Here is a 20,765-nt window from a genome sequence, read left to right as displayed (position 1 = left end):
TTAAGAGTTAACGCGCTGAGCCCCCGGGCGGGAAGCTCCCGCGCCCCCTGCTGGGCTAATAAGGAACAAGCAGCTCAGGGCTGGATGCTCAATCCGAGCAGGCCCTACTGGAGCCTAGTTCTAGGCATGGGCATGGCTAAGAGCGTGTCACGGGTATTGCTAGTAAAAGTCACGGGCAATCAACAACAGTTCAGGGGGAGCCCATGACATGCACGGTCTGTGACTTCACTAAAAACACCTGGGGGGAGGGGGGGATAGCCTGTCAGTCCCCACCCTGAGCCTCCCCTGGCTCCAGCAGCCACAATGGGGGCATGTAGTGCCACACTCCAGAGTTGGCCACAGCAGCAGGGCAGGGGCACAGAATGCCGACACCCAGCACACAGCCCCAGCTGCAGGATGGGGGGGAGTACGCAGCTCTGGGGAGGGGGAGGCTCCAGCCCTGGCTTCTGCCACTGACAGTTGAAGTCACTGAGGCCATGGCTACACTGGCGCTTTACAGCGCTGCAACTTTCACGCTCAGGGGTGTGAAAAAAACCACACGCCTCAGCGCTGCAGCTACAGCGCTGTAAAGCCTCAGTGTAATCAGTGCCGCAGCGCTGGGAGCGCGGCTCCCAGCGCTGCAAGCTACACCCGTAGAGGATGTGGAGTACGTGCAGCGCGGGGAGAGCTCTCTCCCAGCGCTGGCGCTGCGATCACACTCGAAACTTCAAAGCAGTGCAAGTGTAGCAACACCCCAAGGCCCGATAAAGTCACGGAATCCGTGACTAAGTCATAGCCTTAGGTAGAAGTCATTTCATAGCTTTGCCCCTACCTCTGTGTAGTGGCTGGGGGGGGGGGGGGGAATCAGTATTTAGTACAGTGGGTCAGAGGACCAAGTCTGTACCTAGAGGCAGTGGTGAGGCAGCTATACAGCTAGTACTAACATCCACACCTGTTAAAATGGAGATATAAAATACATGGTGGATTCCTTAGATTAGCTTTCTCCTCTATTCCCAGTCGGAATACACTTAGGCATGTTTCTTACATTCTTCTCTGCAAGTATAGAAAACTTTGCTTCTTACAAGGAATCTAAGATGCATTACCTGTAGCTAGAGCTGGATGAGATCTGTCAGAGAGTCCATCTCCTCTCCTTCTCAGATCCTAAAGCATAAGCACACTACAACAATTTCTTTTCATACTTTAGTTTCTTCAGCCCACTTTCACACCATGAATAGCTTGACCCCCCAAAAGATTAGACAATTCTTTGTACTGACACTGTCAAAGGAGACTATGGGAAAGAAAAAGATATCAGTATTTGCAAAGAAAAATATTTATTATGACAAATCAACAGAACATTCATGAAAAAAAAGAATTACAGACATTACAGATGGATAATTGTAGTTCATGGGAGAAGTTATAGAAATAAAAAGCAAAAGGTAATGAACAGCAGACCAGTTTTGTGTTGTAAAGAATCCAGCTCCTAGCCTTTAATATGACATTGTATACCAGGGATCTTTTGTTCCCTTCCTCAGTTAGAGGTACCAGCATGTTCCTTCCACCGGATTTGTGGCAACTGGCTTAGGGGGTGGGGAACAGAAAAACAGCTTTTGCTTCTACCTGTCCAGGCTTGTACAGTGATGCTTAGATCTGTACTGCAAAGTCAGTGACCCTCAGCTGTTAATATGGTCCAAGCAGGCCTTCCTGTTAGGAACATTTGTGCAGCCTCCAAAATATTGCCAAGCAACAGCTTTCTCTACAAATGCTTGTTCCCGGCTAAGCATGTTCCCTGTAGATAAATCAGAGGATACACTCTGGACCTTGTGAATTCAAGTTTGGACCACCTCCTTTAACACACCGTGTACCACCACTCCCTATCCCACTATATACCATCGTACTGCAGAAATAGAGGAAGGCTCAGAGCAACAAGCCAAATAGGATAATCTTGCTAAGAAAAAGAATAAGGCAGTGGTGGTGGGTAGATTTGGCTTATACATACAGAACCCTGTGCTACTGACAGACTCCTAGACTACAGTGGACTGAGATTAGTTCTACTGACAGCCAACTAGCACATGTTGTTTCATCCCTCATGGTTACTACAGAAGGCATTTAGAAATACTGTAATATCACAGGAAGCAGCTTTAACTCTGAGCACAGTCTGTGGCTAGGGGGAGTCTCATTGTTATGGACAGTGGATAACAGATGCAAAACCCTCTGTTTAGCTGAAGGGAACTTCACCAAAATCAATAGTGTTTAACAAAAGCACTTTGAACACTGGAAAAAGCATGACATACAGATGTGTTCTCCATACCCTTTTTGGAGAGGGTTTTGTTTTGTTTTTTTAAACAGCCAAAGGAAAAAATTGAATTTGTATAAATCACCGGATTTGCCCTTTTGCAAAAGGGCATTTTAAAAAAAAAGTTCTAAATGGCTAAAACATACAAAAAGTCACCAAATGCTCAGTTAAAAGGAGCAACAGCCCTTGTATTCCTGAATACCACTGTGCTACCTATAGCAGCTTCTGACTTTCACTCCACCCATTGCTGAGCTGTAAATAATTCAAGTTTGGCCCTCAAAAGTCCAGCCACAAGTTAATCTAGCCAACACTTGCTTTGAAAAAACAGTTCCACCTTTCCCTGACAAAGATGACCACCAACCTCAGGATTATACTCTTTGCTATCCCATTTCCTCCCAGTTGCCAAGGCTACAAGATTCCAGGGGGAGGGTGCGAGGGCACAGGGTGCTGGCCTTCGCCCTTATGACCAATCCCCATCTCTTGAACCATCCAGCTTAGTTTCCTGCCTTTCCTCCTGATGGAGGAAAGCTTCAACCAAAGTGGTAATGATCCTGCTCTTGATGAGTTATTTGCATACAGTGAGCAGCTAATGAATTCAATGATTAAGGTATTTAAATCTCCACCTGTGTATCTGGCTCTCCCACACACACCCCAGCACTTCAAGAAAGAGCAACTATGCATTAAAATTCTTACAGCTGCTCCTGTCACAGAGAAGGTTCTGGAGACATGAATCCCACTTCAGATTTTTCATATCTCATAGGTCTGTGGCAGCCACTATATGCATAAAGATACCAGACAACGGGCTAGTTAATACTGTCCAGCTTTAAAAATTATTTGAGGAATGAGTTAGGGTAACTAATCAGAAGGGCTGACAGTAGGTTCCCAGTTAAATTTTTTCCTCCCAACTAATAGTGTTTGCGCCATAAAGCGGACAATAAGCCTAAACTACGAGTCAGCTGTTTTTATAACCTCAGAGTATCAATGGAAAAAAATAATAAGTCCTTTCAACAGCTTCCTTTCCTTCAAATATCAACACAGCAAACCCTTCACCGCCCACAGTTTTAAAGAATAAGGGATCCAGATTACTAATGAAGAGACGCCTTTTCAAGTAGTAAACAAACAGCCTCACAAATTGTATCAGTGTTACAAGTTCTCTAGTCTTGACTTTGGGAACTACTATGGGAGCTCCCCTCGTTCTCCTCCCCACATCTTCTATGCTGTCACACCTTTTGTTTCATGGTCAACTAGAGAACCTCTCCTTCATTTACAGATGGTCAGCTCCAACTCACTAAGCCATCATAAATAAAACCTTCTAGCCCTACGATGTTCAAACAGGAGGAGACCCCAAAAAATGGAATTCAATCAAAATGAGCAGCAAAAACTAAGGAGTCTGACCTGACAGCCACAAACTTCTTCTGAGGGAGACATCTAAGGTGCATCTCTGCCATTTGTTTTCTGCTGGGGTGCCATTTGTAACCCTTTACTGAAAGGTGAAGCTCTCCGTTCTCATCATCAATTACAGCCACCCCCTCCCAATCCAGAGATTTCCATTTAGAACCACTCGTCACTCCTTAAGATGAATGGACAGGATTTGTATGGTGACTCTAAAACACGGTCTTAAGCAATGCGTCCCAGCCAGCTGGGAGACTGAAGACAGCAGCAAGACCCAAAATCAAGTATTTCATACAGGAATGCAGAAGGCTACACAACTGAATCAGTTCCAGGCCTCTTCACTCACGTCTGTGGTGCTGTTCCTTAAACATCTGATCCAGCTCCCAACAGAATCAACAGGGACTCGACTGATTTCAGCAGAAGTTGACTTCAGCCCTAAACCAGGCTACCATTTGATTTTTTTTAGTTCCCATTTTTAAAAAGGACGTGGTCAGGTTTAAAAGACATTTCCTTGACAACTATCTGAAATTTTTAACAGATCAACTCTTCACCCGCTCATGCCATTCACCTGCTTTCTTCACTTCCTTCAGAATGAATAAGCAGAGAGGATAGTCAAAGTCACTTTCAAGTTCTCCTACACCAACAAAGTGCTGGAACATTTGAGCTGCAGACACAGCAGGGGAATATTTAAATCCAAAGAAACTTAATATTATTAATTCTCACTTCCCCTACAGTTGTAAAGGGTTTCTATTTAACACATTAGTTCTACACTGAAAAACAATCTACCCACAAGTTTAACTTTTAGACCTAATTTATGATATCGCAAATGAATGTATTGTAAAGAAACCTACATAGCATTTCAGAGCGTATTAAAGATTTTGCTCTTCTGACTACCACCATTATTCACCTACTACTAAAAGAAACAAGTTACATTCCATGACTATCACCATATTGACATGCCCATGAGAGAGAGAGTGGAGGATGGGGTGGATTCCTTTTAAGGCAAGTGTGAGCCACACAGCCCAGGTACTATGAAACATTTCAAAAGACCATGTGTAAGCTTGAGATTAATAAATGATTGGGGAGAGGAGGCGGACTTTTAATGGAGGACATCTTGTGCAGTTCTGAAGCCAGAGCATTTTGGATGAGTTTTCCACTTTTAGGGTTCAATCCTACAGTCCTTGTTCAGGCAAGCCTCAATGATTCCAGAGGGAGTTTCGCCAAAGGGCCTGATCATCCAGTTTGATGCCTGTGTGCAGCAATAGCCTTTACAATTACAAAAGGCTAGTTAGTACTGGCCTCCCTAGCACAAGGGAGCTCAGCAGATGGATCACATGTTCTCTTGGGACAGCTGCTGCCCAACAGAGAGACAGTGATTAAAAGACGTGAGGAGCAGCCATAGTTGCCTGTAAACTGAGAGCTATGGTGTTCTCTCAACCGCCCCATTTCTAAAGGGAAAGGGTCTACCTCATAGGAAGGATTTCAGTAAAAAGGGAGGCCATCAACCACTTTGTTTAAAATTCCACCTCCAAGCAGACAGACTCTGCTGCATCCTTATTACTGGTGCATTTACTCTGGTTCACAGAAACTGCTACTCTGAAGCAGCACAGGAGCACGAGAGTAAAAATGTCAGGCACTATCAGAGTCGCTAACAGCCCCAACAGACTATGGCTAGTTTGCTACCAGGTCTCATCAGCAGGGTGAGCAGACCTCTGAGAAAGCATAAAAATTGAACTCTGATAAAAGAGATGTAATGCAAAACCCTTAAGATTGTACAGAACAGTCCCCACATTGACAGTTATGCAGAGGCAATCCAGCACTTCACTAACGGGGAGAGTAAAGCACTTCAAGTTATCATGTGCTTGGGAGCTCGTGCAGCAGCTGGAATATTCAGCTACTGAAATTTCTTCCATAGCCATCACCCTGACTCAAACTGTGGGTCAGGAGTTCCGATCATTCCAGCGCCACTTGCAGGCTACAGGTTACCCTATACTAATCTCAATCTATGCAGACCTGGCCAGATCCTTTGTATCTGAATGGAGTACATTAATAAATATCCCCTTCTGTATTACCATCCCCACAGCAAATGGCTCCCCCTTCTTTAGGAACTGCCCATAGGGAACGGGACTCTTGCAAGGGACCAGGTATTCTCACTGAATTGCTCCAGTAGATCACATCCAGAGATTGGCTTGATGTTAAACTGATCTGTGAGTTTGAGTCACTTCCCAGCAAAGGGTACACAGGATAACATGAAGATTACATGACTAGAGCTTATCCAGGTTTGGACAGAAGGCTTGGAGTGTTCTGGGTAATATTATACAAAAACTCAGTGTAAGGGCGAAACCATCATTATCCTGATTAATGAGTCTCCTCCGAAGACACCCATGATTGCAGAACAGGACTGGAGGCCTCTCCCTTTGTACTTCATGAGCCTGCTTGAAGTTAGATATCCTGCCTTTGAATGAGGGTAAAGCATGGGCCATAGCAGCAGCACTGAACATAGCTCAAGACGTGCAGTCTTAGCAGCAGCAGGGACCCTGCTCTAAGGCTGTGAGTAACATAAGGCTGCTTTGACTTATTTGAACTACACTGATTAAAAAAACATATCTAGTTCCAACTTCCAAGTAAAGTCAGCACCAAGGAGACAATTCCTTGATAAGGCAATCCTGGGGCAGACTCTACCGGACAGCAAATAATCACACTGCACAAAACAGCCAATGGCAATAGTATTCTCCCATGCCAGCTTTTTAAAGTCTCTTTCCCATGGAAGAGACTCTGCTGGTTTGTATCCTCACCTGCCACTCACCAGAAGGAAAATGGACCTTTTTTTGTGCACTCATAAAAGAGATGGTAAGATGCAGACAAAGGAACAAAATCCAGCAGCTACTCAAACCAGCAGGATGCATGACATCAAAGCGACATGTTGTATTTTCATGGAGACGTGCTCGCTATACTCACCGAAATCCCACTGGTCCCAGCATGTCCCTTCCCCAAACGCAGAAGTTCTTGTGCATGAGCACATGCTTCCATAATGCTATGATCACAAAAGTTCACTTCATGAGACTTTGAGAGATATGTAGATAAACAATTTCCATCTTCCCAAACTCAGTCATTAAAAAAAAATACAAAGCACTGCTCAGGCAGACTGGAGTTGTTTGAGATTAGGAAAACCTGGAGTGCAAGACCTGACTAGCTGGGGAAACAGGCAGTCCTTGACCTAACAGAGTAGAAGGAAGTCTTCAAGAAGGCCAATTACTGGAACACAAAACCAAATGCCCAGCAGAGACTGTAGGAGCTCTGACGATGTACCACATACAGGAAGGAGTCTCCTAGGATACACTACTGCACAGTTTCTCTCATACACACTGCCAGGCCTATGGACTATTTGGAGTCCTGAAGCTCCTTCGCTTTCTTCAGAATCAGGTGTACATCAGAGATGGGATAATCCTGCATTAAAAAGGAATTGATATATTTTCTTAAATGTTCATTGCACTATTCTCCCATTTAACGGGGCAGAGACTCTCTGCAATGTCATTGGCCAGCCCAATGAATGCCCTGGTGTTTATAAATTAGATGTTACCTCCATAGTTAAAGTCACTTGGAGTAAACAATTTCCTTCTATGTTTTGTAACTGAGCAGTCTTGTACAACCTACAGGACATTAGATTATTTTGGTAGTCCTGAATGTGGGGTTAAGTTGGCTTTATGCAATGACTAGCTCCATTATGGAAGTCTGTATTAAGGATGCAAGGATCCAAAATATTTTATTGTAAGCAATACATTAGAATTCTCTTAATCAGGACCCCTCCAACACACGATCTTTCATCCTCTTTTGAGGGACTCCTAATTAAGAGACAACAATTTAAAAGTAATGCTGCTCTCTGAGCAGCAGATGGAACCAGCATGTTACTAGACTGACCAAGGAGTTAGGAGAAGAAATCCTCTATTCTGGGGCAAGGACTGAGCCTACTGCTAGTGGCAAGATGTCCAGCATTTATAACTGGAGTTGAAAGAGCAAATTAACAGCCAGGAACAGGTAGCCATACAGCCACTTTCTGCAAATCAGCTATGGAGGCAAAGGCTATTGTTAGAGGATCAAACAGTCAGAAGCAACATGAGATGGATTCCTAGAAACCTAAACCCCCAAAAGGCACAGCAAGTAAACAGAAGTTTGTTATTAAGAGTTATTGGCCAGGAGTGGCTTCACCGGATTTTCCAATTAAAGGGAGCATGCAGTAGAAGTTAATGCTTGATCTTATACCACACCATGAAGTTTGCTAAGTGTTTAGATTTTTCAAAACAAATGGTTTCATTACGATCAGCAGAGGATTGGTAACTATATTGCAGAAGGGCTGCCTCTATCATATCCAAGTGTTGTACAGGAGGAAAATCTCCTATTTAAAAAGAGTTCTTCCACCTCCTCCCCGTTCCTGATGTATTTTAGTACTTACCTGTAGCAGCCTCATGTTCAGAGTGAAGTCCCCTTCCAGTAATTGATCTCGGATTAGTCTGAAAGAGAGATGATGTTAATCCAAGTACTTTTTGCCTCTTCAGTACCTTGTCCAAAAACATCCCAAAAAAGTCAGCCACTAAGGTGTGTACAGCTCACCACATGCCTCCTATCCTTCCTTAAGAGCCCTGTTTCTTTTGCCATTATGGAAAGAATGGCTACATCCTTTCACCAGAGCCCCCTCCGCATGTCTCTTGCATGCAAAAGAGGCCCCTATATCTGTGGATTCAAGCAGAGAATGGGGTAGAGGAGCACACAGCCTATATTTACATTACCCAGCATGGGGGACACTGATATTTAGGAGACAAGCTGTGAATTGTGGGGCAGGGGAGAGCACACTAGAGTCAACATCCTCGGTGTCAGCTGTCACTGCACTCACGTCAACATGGCGCAACAGACAAGCAGTAGAAAATCAAAGCGGTTGTCATCGGCAAAGAGAGAGTCCCAGATACGGATAACGTCTGGCAACAGGAACTCTTGGGACAGCAGCAGTGTCAGCCAACGGAAGGCAAAGAACTGGGGCTTGATGTTCTGCTCTTGCTTTTGGATAGACAAACAGAATCAGTAATTAATTGCTTGTAGTGAGCTGGAAAAGAAAGACAGATGTTCACTGCCTCCTTGGTGTCCTCTTAGTAACCTGGTTATAAGCTAGTGTCCTGCAGTGCAATATGGAGAAATCTGCCTGTTCTTTACAGTTACACCTCTCTGTTCCAAAGTCTTGTTAGCCTCATGCTGTGAGATACTATGCCAGGTCTCCTTTCAAAGCCTCTCCACAACGCCCCCTCCAAATTACAATGCTCTGAAGGACAGCTCTCCATACACATGTCTATCTTCAGTGTCTATGGCTCAGATAGCAGAACTCATGCCCAGGTTCATGGAACGCAGGAACTGTTACTTCTGATCTAAACCTTTAGGGGAAATGAGGTGTGTGGGACTTTTTTTTTTTTTTTTTTAAGGAGAAATGGAACTGAATTAGCTTAAATGCTGGAATTGCAATTTATGAACGTACTTCCTCTCCTTTCAATGACTCTAAAAATCCCCTAGTTATTGGAAAGTTAGCATAACAAAAAAAAACAGAAAATAAAAAAATCACACAGACCAGAGTTTTCCAGGCACAGTTTATAATGGCAGCCAATAGGCTGAAACTCAAAGCTTTTAGCTACATTCTACTGTGGTCCACATATTTCACAAAGTAAGCAAGATAAGTCAGTTCAGCATTCAGATGGGTAGGGCCTTGCGTGAATACAAAATTTGGATCCGCATCGATCTGCAATCTGCAAACATGGTCTGCGGATATAAAGCAGATATCTGCAGATTTGCAGGGCTCTACAGATGGGAGACTTCTACGGAACATCTATTGGGAGCCTGCAGGAAGTGCTGCTAGTGACTAAGTAGGTGACACTCTTCCCCCCGAACCAGCATGGTGGAGAGTGACAATGCGCTGACAGAAGACAAGAGTACAACCACTTGAAGTCATATTAAGATCTCATTTTTTACACACACACACACACACACACACACACACACACGCTGAAGCCTAATACTCACCAGATTCCAACTCTCGTAACTACATTCTGCCTCCCATAAGTTCTCCCTAGAGTTTCATTTAGAAACAATATTCTACACTTTCCATCCTAAACTTGTGTTGCATTGCTGTACTGTAAGACAACTGCTGCATTTCATAAGACCTGCAGCTGTCTCTATCCACCTCACAGGAGTGTTAGGAGGAGTTTGCAGAGTGTTTTGAGATCATCTAAGGAAGGGAGCTATAGGAAGGTAACATTATTACATATACAGGATGGCATTACTATTACCAAGTTTTGATTTATCATTGAGCTGCCATAATTTTTCACTGTAATTTATAAAGTGAATGCTATTGGGACATATTATGGCAATGGAAGGAAAGTACAAGAATTGTTCCCCCTGAGAAAAAAAAACTAACTCCAGGTTGTAAAGGAACTTTGCAAGAGCATGTGTGTTTGGCCTAATAACAAAAGCAGAGTCCAGAGACTCAGGAGATCTTGAGTTTCACCACTCCCTGCTAAGCCATTGACCCAGGTGGCCAGAGACACTGGGCAAACCACCTCTGTCTGCCACAGTTAGTAGCTTTAGAGTAAATAAGTTACAGATTTCCACCTTAAAAAGAGGACAAAGTATTTGCTACATCAATATAATCAGGGCTAGATGCTCAATGTGGCAAGAGCAGTCTGTCTCTGGGGGGAGGGATAGCTCAGTGGTTTGAGAATTGGCCTGCTTAAACCCAGGGTTGTGAGTTCAATCCTTGAGGGGGCCATTTGGGGAACTGGGGTAAAAATCTGGGGATTGGTCCTGCCTTGAGCAGGGAGTTGAACTAGATGACCTCCTGAGGTCCCTTCCAATCCTAATATTCTATGATCTATCTATACTCAACCCTGCATCACTCTCAAGACAGCCTATCCCTGAGAATAAAAGCTCTTTAGTTGTATCAAACCACTTCTAAACAGCCATCACTGTACTACCTGGCCACTGTCACAAATTAAGACAGACAACAAGTTCTGGCTGGAAATAGGACAAAGATCTACCACCCATCTTATTCCTCTTTCCAGGGGGAGGGGGAGGGGGAGGGGGGATGAATGTCTGACTCCTCACCAGTTTCAAGTACAGCTCCACATCCTTCTCCTTCAGGGTGGAGTAAACCTTCTCCATCTTGTAGGTGATGCCACACTGAGAATCATCCAGGCTCTTAATGAAGTTATCCCGGATCTCGGCCATTAGGTTGGTGAAGCAGAAAAATGTATCTGCTTCTGCATGTTCTGAAGGACACACACAGGAGCGGTGTAACCGAAATGTGGAAGGAAGCTGTTACAACTTGATAAGCTTCCCCTGCTAGACACTAACTGACCAGACTGTGATACTGGGTCCCACAAGTTCTTGGCTTGCTAGAACTGAGCAGGCACACACTCCATTACAGACCCCATGTCTAACACCTTTCTTAGCACCATGGACCCTGAAGTCCAATTGCCTACCTCCTGAAAGCTAGCATCGGCTCCCACAAGCCTGCCACTATTTTGTCATGTGACCTTCCTGATCAGCCCCTCCATGTCAGGTGACCTGTTGCGTGATTACTACCCACTTGGAAAAACTGGTTTCTTGCAGTTCAGTCAATCCCTATAGCCAACTCATTGTAAGGCTATAGTAAACATTAATGAGTCTGCATGTTCCTTTAACAGCTCTCTAGGTAGGGGTGTGAAGCACCTGACAGTGTCCATTGGGAAATGGCTGATCCGATGTACATGGAGCATAACAACAGAGTTCATAAAACCAGAATTCAAAAGTTTTCAATAGCCAGATTTCCCAAGCTGTCACAGAAGTGCATCAAAGAGGATTCCCGTACTTCCCAGGAGGCTCTTTTCAAGCACTCTCTGAGAACCACCCCCTTTCATTAGGGACCTGGTATGGGGAGAGCCTGCCAGTCTCCTCCTCAGCTGCTCTGATAACCATTCCCTGCAACAACTGCTGCCAGAATGGTGTAAGTCACTCAAGCACTCTAACTACTTACCTTTCCAGTCACCGTTGGGATCTGTAGCAAAGGTATAATAAAGAGGCCCCACTATTTCATTCATCCCCTGGACATATGCGATCCCAGGATTCAGCTTGGCGTAGATGAACAGGATTCGTTCTACCACTTCCCAGTGAGCTTCGCAGCCATTAGGCAGAACTTCATACTCACTCAATGAATTCGGAGCAGATGTTTTAAGAGGGGAACTCACCTGAAGGGTAAGGTAAACACATAAGAAAAATTATTCTGGGCACCCAATTTGTATAGGCAATAAGTTTTCCATGGAGCAGGCATTTAACTTCAGCCACTCAGCTCCCCAAGATAACCAGTAACCAACAGCACATGCCCTTTCCAGGCAGTAATTAATCCTTAAATCCAGATGGTGACCCAGTCAGTTGTAAGACTTACTGCCATAAAATACAATAGAAGCCAGGCTGGCAAGTCTTTTCCAAGAACGAATAAGCTAATTCAGCGGTGGACAGCTACCTTGAATGAAAAACACAAGCTCAGTGTCCACGTAAGAGAGGACCTGCTACATTAGAGAGGCAGGAAGAGAAGTGATCTGTCACATTAGCAAGGTATTCATCAGTCACTAGTGCTATTGTATCTGTTCTAGAACGGGAAGTGCAGCATCTATGTAGGGAAAGCAACACTAGGCAGGTATGAGCCTGGGTGATGGGGCAACAAAATGGCAGATGAAATTCAATGTTAGTAAATGCAAAGTAATGCATATTTGGAAAAAATAACTACACACACACACACACACACACACACACACACACACACACACACACACACACACCGATTCTAAATTAGTTGTGTCCACCCAAGAAAGATCTTGGGAGTTACTGCGATTAGTTCTCTGAAAACTTCCCCTCAACATAGAGCAGTGGTCAAAAAGGCTAACAATATTTTAGGAACTATTAGGAAAAGAATAGAAAGATAGACAGAAAATATCATAATGATACTATAAATCCATTGTGTGCCATACCTTGAATACTGTCTCCAGTTCTGTTTGCCCATCTCAAAAAGGATATAGTGGTATTGCAAAAGGTACAAAGGGCAACAAAGATGATCAAGGTTATAAATTGAGTTCCATACAAGGTACAAGGGCAGACTAAAAACATTAGAGCTGTTCAGCTTTAAAAAAAAAAAAGCTATAAATGGAGATGATCGAGGTCTATACAAATCACAAATAGTATGGAAAAAATGAATAGCAAAGTGTTATTTACCCTTCCCCACAATGCAAAGACCAGGGGTCATCAAATTAAATGAACAGGCAGTAGATTTAATAAAAACAAGTAATAAGACTTTTCCACACAACTAACCTGGGATGTTGTCCTGGCCAAAAGCATAAATGGGTTCAAAAAAGAACTGGACAAGTTCAGGGAGGATAAGTCCATCAGTGGATGTTAGCCAAGATGGTCAGGGATGCAACCCCATGCTCAGGGTGACCCCAAAACCTCTGACAACTAGAAGCCAAGAGTAGAAGACAGGAGTGGATCACTCTATAATTGCCCTGTTCTGCACAATCCCTCTGAACCTCTGGTATGGGCCACTGTCAGAAATAGGATATCGGGCAAGATAAACTATGGTCTGACCCAATCTGTCAGGTCTTATGTTCTTATGAGTGATGTTTGCACTCAGAAGAGAATAAGGGAGATACATGGCAGCTGACTACAAAGCTGTCTCAAGTATATGAATCATATCAGCTTGATACATCTCAGGCTCTGGGAGACTAGATCAATTTGTCCTCTGTTATTAAACCCTCTGGCCCCTTAGAACCTATCCAGGGGAACACATAAATCAGGGCAATAAGAGCTATGAACACTATCCCTGGAGCTCAGTGAACTCAACAAAAAAGATTCTGTTCCAACAGAAGCCAGAACAAAATACAATTCAAGAGAAAGCAGCGCATCAACCTTCAATTCCCTTTGTGGGGTCAAACATGCTGAACAGCACAGTACAGAAGAACCAATGTAATCAATAAAAAGAAATAAAACCTGTTGGGTGAGCAGGAAGTTTCAAGAGCTCAACACACAGAGAAAGGAGAATTCCTTTCCACGTAGAGAGCAGTTCAAGTTCTCCATGTCTCAGCAACACCCTTCCTTGCCTGGAACGGTTTGGTATACAAGTCAACTCTTCCTTGTGAGAGGATATGGGGGACTCATATAGGGTCACCGTTGAGTTTGTGACATTTGTTGCAGTTACAGACAGGACCAACTTGACTTGTAACTGTTAGCACCCTGTCCACAAACCAGGGTGATTTTAGCAAGAGACACTTGAAGCTGTACAACTTTATCAAAAGTATTCTTCAGTCAAGCCCATCCCTCTGGAGAAAGAGGAGAAGCGACGAACTCCTGCAGGAATACGAGAACCCACACCATATGTGGAGGTGGAAGTAAGGAATAACTGTACAGTATCAAGCCAGCCTGGCAACCATCTTAGCAAGCGTGCCACAGAAGTGCATGCACCTCCCTTCCTCTCCCTCCACCTCCTACATCACAAACATGCTCATCCCCCATCCCAGAAGCACAGGGAAAGCTCCTTGCCAGATCTTACATTTGTGACTCCACTCCGGTTTCGAGCCACTGTCTGTGACTTGAGTGTTGTCTGTTCCACCCGCTTGCGGAGAGTCTCAAACTCATTCTGGGGGTCCAGGATTAGCAAGCAGGGGTAGTCGGTTGGGCGCTGGAAGAATGCCATATCAGGGTACAGCCTCCTGGGGTGGAAAAAAGTGGAAATCCAATTAAAAGGAGTTTTTAGAACCAGAGGGGTGCCATGTGAAACAGAATGGGCCTGATAACATGAAATATTCTGTATTCCTGATGCAGTGGGTACGCAAACTGCTGTTATTCCTCCTCTCTAGCGAGCACAGCTAACTACACACACCTGACATCCTTGTCTATCTGCAGCAGCACTTCGTTGTCCTTGAAGTAAGTGTTCCACCGGCTGTCTGGGTTCGGATTGAGTGGCTGCACAAAACGACATCACATAAAACATGGTAAGTTAATGTTTTACTCACAAGCAAGCCTGTCACTGCTGAAAGCTGAGGTGAGGCCTCTTGGCTCTGTCTACACTGATCAGGAAAACTGTGCTATTGCCTTTACAGCAAGAGCCATGTTTAAAGTCTTGATTTGCTAGACAAATGGGGGTGCTTTCTCTGGGCAGCTGACACTTTATGGGCACTGGCCCACCTCAAATGAGTCAGCACACACCTGGTAGGCCAGTGAAGACTATATGGTTACTTTCAACCAGTGAAGAGCAGTATGAGCAGACTCTCCCAAATCCATTCTCACCTGTCTTAGTGGATTCGCTGCTGCAATCAGGCTTCACTAACCTGTGTTAACAGGAATTCTGGTTACAGCCCCAATCAGTGCAAGGGAGATTTTCCATATTAACCGCTACAAGTAGTACTGGTCACTGTATATGTGCATTGCATAGTTAACACAGTGATAACAGTGTAATGATTATCTGAACTCCGAGAAGCCAGACAAAATATTACCAGCTTGGGTGGATTAGTGCAAAGTTTAGTTGATGCAAGTTTACCCAAGACCAGGGAAGTGTGGAATAGACTAAGCATAGGAAATCACAACACACACATAAGACAAGCTCAGATACAGGACTTTCCAAAACTGTACTAATGGAATGTAACACTCATCTGAAAGGCATCTGAATGATGGGGAAAAAAATAAACACATTACAAGAACTTCAAAGGTGACAGTAACAAGTAAGTTAAAGCTCAGAGTGTCACAGACATGCCAGGCCAGTGGTTCCCAAACTAGGGGCACGGCTTGTTCAGGGTAAGCCCCTGGCAGGCTGGGCTGGTTTGTTTACCTGCAGTGTCTGGAGGTTCGTCCAAACAAAGCTCCCAGTGGTCGAGGTTCACTGCTCCAAGCCAATGGGGGCTGCAGGAAGCGGCAGCTAGCACATCCCTTGGCCCACACCACTTTCTGCGGCTCCCATTGGCTGAGAACAGCGAACAGCCACTGCGGCAGGTAAACAAACCAACCAAGCCTGCCAGAGGCTTACTCTGAACAAGCCATGCCCCTAGTTTGGGAACCACTATGCCAGGCGCAGTACGAACGCTTCCAAAGATCAAACTGACACAGATAACTAACAGGAGAAGCTGGCGCAGGAGAAGAGGTGTGTGAGCAGTTACCCTACTTTGCACTTTCTTCTGACCACTTAAAAAAAAAAATAAATGGATCCTTCAGTATAATAACCCTTTTCATAAGCGTCTCTCAAAGCACTTTTCCAAGGGGATTACTGTTAACCCAATTTTACAGAGGGGAAACTGAGGAACAGAGAGGTGACATGACCACCAGAATCACAGAGCAAATCAGTGGCAGAGCTTGGAATAAAAAAGTCTTCTGAATCCCAATCCCATAATCTAACCACTAGCCAATGCTGCTTCTCTTACACTCTCGCTTCAGACTGACCCATTTAGCCTTCCATCCATGGAGAGGATTTCACAGGTTAAATGGAGAGATTCATTTTGCTAGCAGCTCCATGCTGTGACCTCCCTCCATTGAGCCTTTAATCATATTGATCCTTTACTCCCATTTGAAGTCTATTGCATAGACAAGCAGCTCACTGAGGATGGCAGCGGGAAAGGGGAAGAGGAAAGGATAAGTTACCCTAGGACAGTATTTTACAGCTTTTTTCAGTCTGGAAGTCACTGAGCCAGACACCCTCATAAGGGCTCAGCACTCCATTCCTAGGTTCTCAAAATATTTTTTTTCTATTAAGCCAGCAGGAAGGATCACCAAAGGTCACCCCAGGATCAGTTTGAAACTTACAAGAACTCCCTTCCACATGAAGACCAAACTATACTTACATGGTCCTCTAAGGTCACATCCTCCCTGGAGACACCAAGATTGGCTTTGGCTATCCCAGGCTGAATAATCATTTCCTTCAGGAATTGGGAATACAGCTCCCTTAACAAGGAGAGGAGGAAGTCACATTAGAAACCAGAAGATAAAATACAATGAAACGAAAAAGACATCCGCCCTGAACCCAGACAGGTCCCTCTGTGCCTCCCTGCTCAGACAGGGAGCCCTTGACCTTTTCTACTGAGAACTGTCCAGCTCAACTGTGAAGGGTTATCACATTAACCACCAGGGCAGTCTGTAGAATTAACGGGGAAGGAGGGATAATATTTTTCTTTCCACACAAAATTATCTAATTTTACAAGATCCCTTAGAAACAAATATTTTTTCCAAACGCTAATGACAGCTAAGAAGCTGTAGACTTCTACCCCACAAGGGTATCAGGGCTGAAGAGTACAGAGATCATCACCTCTGCTTCTTCAGCAAGGTGCTCCATAAGGCTTTCTCCACAGGGAGGTAGTTCAAGAGGATCTGGACAGAAGGAACATACACATTACTCCTTGAAGCAGAAGGTATTAACAATTAGAAGTTCAGTGAAATAAATGAGGGTGATGACTGGAATTAGAACTGGCTCATTGAGGAAGACGGAATCTTCCTGAAGAATGACTGGTACTTTACCAAGTTACAGCCATCAGTGTCTGGAGGATATATTTTAACATCACCCCGCAAAAAGTCATAGCAAATTCCTTCCACTTAAGTAGCAAATTCAATAGCTTAATCCCACTGGGTATAATAGCGGGGGCTGTAGATGCAGCAAAGCTGTACAGACCCACCTGACAACCTGTCCGAATGATCTCCCCCCACACAAGCATGTCTGTTACTATCATTTCAGATTAGCTAGAATAAATTTCCCTGATTGTTCAGCAACCAAGAGCTGTTGATTCACAGTAGCTTCTTAGGTAGTGATAAGCCAATCTGTTTTGTTTTTTAAATGCACAAAACTTTGCAGAATCAAACAATCCAGAGAGTAACTTACAGAAGACCAGAAAAGCCCCAAGCAAAACCCACCTTCCAGCAGAGGCAGCGCAGCCCACCATCAAAAGGAATCCCTGTGAAATACATCAGGCAGAGTCAATTTAGTTAGTGCCAGCCCTTTCATTGCATTATGCAGCATTTATGCCAATGCCACCAAGCAAACAGGAGGGCAGCACTTTTCAAGCTGACAAGGAGTTTTACACAGATATTGAGAAGCTCTGTGGCATACCAAAAAAAAGTTAATACAGCAAGTAAAAAGTGACTTGCATATTTGGCTCTTGCAAGGGAAGACGACTAGGCTAAGCATAAGGGGGAAAATGATATGGTCCATGGAGCAAAGGAAGGAATGCTTCAGGTGAAATATGCAGATGGTGTCTTGAATGAAGGAATTAGTGGATATTTTATACAGAGTGAAGTAAGAGGAGATTTTTGTCCACATTTGAAGGTTTCAGAGACCATATATTGTACAGCTAAAATTGCCTCTAAACCATTCAAACAGTTGGTAACTCTTTTAATCACATCCGTTAGTCTTTGGTTTGTGACATGCTCTGCTTTGTTAAACATTTATCACACTGGTAACTTAGTGGCAGCACGGATGATGTTTGCTTACTCAACATTAGCTAATCATCTAGTGGAGTTTGACATCTTATGCTTAAGATTTCGATTTCTTTTTATCCACTGGAAAGACAATAGCAGTTCTGGATGAAAGCAAGTTAAAGGAACCACCATCTAGTATTACACCATACTCATGATTGTGGTATCAAGTGCCTCAGGGCATAGACCTTCAGACCAAGAGAGGCTAAAATACAACCCACAAACCGTATGCCTCAGTTGTCTTCATACTTGGCACAGCTGCAAGGCCTAGAGACTACAGACCCCATCACTCAGTGTTCCATCTTGAATGGAGTATCTGCAACTAGCTCAATTCTATTACAGCAAAATTGGTGCAACACCCAAGTCTGTTACCAAACTATCAATATAGGCCTGGATTGGACATTCCTACTGTAGAAGCTTTGTGGCTACACATGCAACAGTTTTGCAGAAATCACTTACCACTAAAGCAGAGTTCACGGAGCTTCTGCAGGACAATCTTGGGATCCCCAAGGACATCCTGAAATTCTGCAATCCTACAAAAGAAGTGTGACCACACACACACAAATTATATAAAGATGACACTCTCAAGGATGAGTCAGGTGATTAGGTGACGGTATCAGAGTTATATGGTAGCTTGCTTTCCTGCAGTGATCACAGCACAAATACCTCTGCCAGCCAGGCATCAAAGCTCCAAGCACATTGTCCCCATTGGCCATTACAGCTAGATATAATGGATATACACTGAGGACTTGCCTAGACACTCAGAATAGGCAGTTACTGTTACAAATCTGTATAGTTCTCTTGAGTTTAGGCTCGTGATGTCTCTCACTGAGAGAATCTCATCCGTGGCTTGGACTCAAGATTACCTATTTCAAGGGCATTTACACCACATAACATACATTGTAAATAGTTATAAAAACATGCTTTGCTTTTGTTCTGATAAGGACTTTTTATCATAGCTGCTTTTCAGTTGCAAGTACAATAAGTGAGGCAGATTGCAAAACCAAACAGCCAGGCATGTAAGAGCGCCTACCTCAGACTCTCTCTAGGTACTGAAGTTTCCCATCTTACAACCATACTGAAAAGCTGGGACACTCCAGCTTTAGGGAACCTTTGAATAATCCTCAAAACCCCTAACTTTTGGTGCCAGCACTTCCACAATGCTTCATTAGTGAAGCCGCACCCAAAGGGGAGAAAGCCTGTAGTTCCATTAAATGCAGAGCCATGCATCACGAACGGGATGTGACGCTGTGCTCTGGCTCAGATATTTTGCCCTATGCAGGAGCATCATTTGCTATGGGGCATCCCAATTTTCCATAGGTCAGTATGCCCCATTTCACCCACCCCGACTTCGCAGAACAGAATCACACATAACAGGTCTATATGCTGACACCACTTTAACGCAGACACACCCCAATTTTTCTGAAGTGCCCCCCCCGAGAACCCACCTCAGCATCTCACTCCTCAGCCCACACCCTGCTGAAAGCCCCCAACTGCAAGCAGAGACACCCCCCCTCAGAGAGTGGGGGGGGGTGTCTTACCCACAGCAGCCTCCCCCTCCTCCTGGCTGGGCCAGCCCCTCCCCCACAGGAGGGTGCCGGGACCAGAACACACCTGCCCCAGGGCTCAGTTATGGGGCGCCCCCTCCGACTGGGAGGATGTGCTGGGGGGGACACCAGCGTCCATGGAAAGGAGGGGCGCGGCGGAAGGGCCCCTCGCTCCAGGGGGGGCCGCTTTCAGGGCCGGACCCCGCCCCCCGGGGCTTCCTCGGGCCCCGGCCCTACCCGGGGATGGGGGAAGGCGGGCCCCGGCCCCCACCTGCTCTTGTGCAGACTCGACATGGTGACTTCCCGGTCCCCCCAGCCCCAAGGCGGCCGGCGCGCCCCGAATAAACAGTCCGGCTGGAAACCCGGCCCCAGGCGGCGGGAAGGACGGGAGGGGGCGGGGCCCTGCGGAAATAGCCGCCCCGGGCCTGGGTGAGAGGCCCCGCCCCGGACTGGCCCCGCCCCTTCCCGGCTTGGCCCCGCCTCCCCGCGGCACGAGCCCTCACCTGCCGGGCCTGGACAATGCTGCCTTAGAGGCTGTAATGAGCCTGTATTCTCCCAGAGTTTTCCTCCTTCAATAATCCAGGAGCTTTTTGGATCCTGTCTTAAACTGATGTCATCTCTGGTTTGAGCAGCCAGAAATCACTAATTTCTTGTCTCAAAGAATCCTCTGACATCACCTGTGGGTATACCTAAAATTTAACACATACATATATATCTATTTTCCCATAGTGGAGGATTTCAGTACACAATTTTATTTACATGGCACTTTTCATCCAGAAAGATTCCTAAGGAAAGGATTATTTCCTATTTTGCTCTCAAGTCCTATAGAGGCTGAAGTTGATGGTGAAGTGTTGCTGTGGCAGGATGAACTCATGTTCACATTCACTGAAGGAACACAATGAAGATGATAATGAGAAATTCACTGTTCTTTGTGAACAAAATAAAATTAAACTAGAGCAGGGGCGGCTCTAGGGTTTTTGCCGCCCCAAGCAGGCTGCCTTCGGTGGTTTGCCTGTGGAGGGTCCAATAGTCCTGCGGACCCTCCA

General features: G+C 44.9%; 1 protein-coding gene across 5 annotated transcripts; it reads right to left on the bottom strand.

Annotated features, from left to right (window-relative positions):
* Positions 1-1,287: 1,287 nt before the first annotated feature.
* TBC1D13 (TBC1 domain family member 13) lies at positions 1,288-20,099 on the bottom strand. 5 transcript variants are annotated; one of them, XM_030536154.1, is made up of 12 exons: positions 19,991-20,098; positions 18,632-18,705; positions 17,612-17,652; positions 17,013-17,074; positions 16,552-16,651; positions 14,604-14,686; positions 14,274-14,433; positions 11,712-11,922; positions 10,802-10,965; positions 8,553-8,713; positions 8,115-8,172; positions 1,288-6,698 (listed from the first exon to the last, which is right to left on the bottom strand). In XM_030536154.1, exons 1-12 carry the CDS (start codon positions 20,011-20,013, stop codon positions 6,552-6,554), a joined length of 1,284 nt encoding a protein of 427 aa, XP_030392014.1. In that variant the 5' UTR covers positions 20,014-20,098; the 3' UTR covers positions 1,288-6,551. The 5 variants fall into 5 exon arrangements, with proteins under 5 accessions (XP_030392014.1, XP_030392017.1, XP_030392016.1 ...); XM_030536156.1 differs by having other exon boundaries at positions 6,608-7,111; positions 19,991-20,097; XM_030536157.1 differs by lacking the exon at positions 8,553-8,713 and having other exon boundaries at positions 19,991-20,099.
* Between the last annotated feature and the right edge of the window lie 666 nt (positions 20,100-20,765).

The sequence above is a fragment of the Gopherus evgoodei genome, chromosome 16 (genome assembly GCF_007399415.2).
Source record: "Gopherus evgoodei ecotype Sinaloan lineage chromosome 16, rGopEvg1_v1.p, whole genome shotgun sequence".
Taxonomy (NCBI): Eukaryota; Metazoa; Chordata; order Testudines; family Testudinidae; genus Gopherus; species Gopherus evgoodei.
The sequence above is the reverse complement of the archived record's forward strand: the minus strand, read 5'-3'. Positions and strand labels throughout refer to the sequence as shown.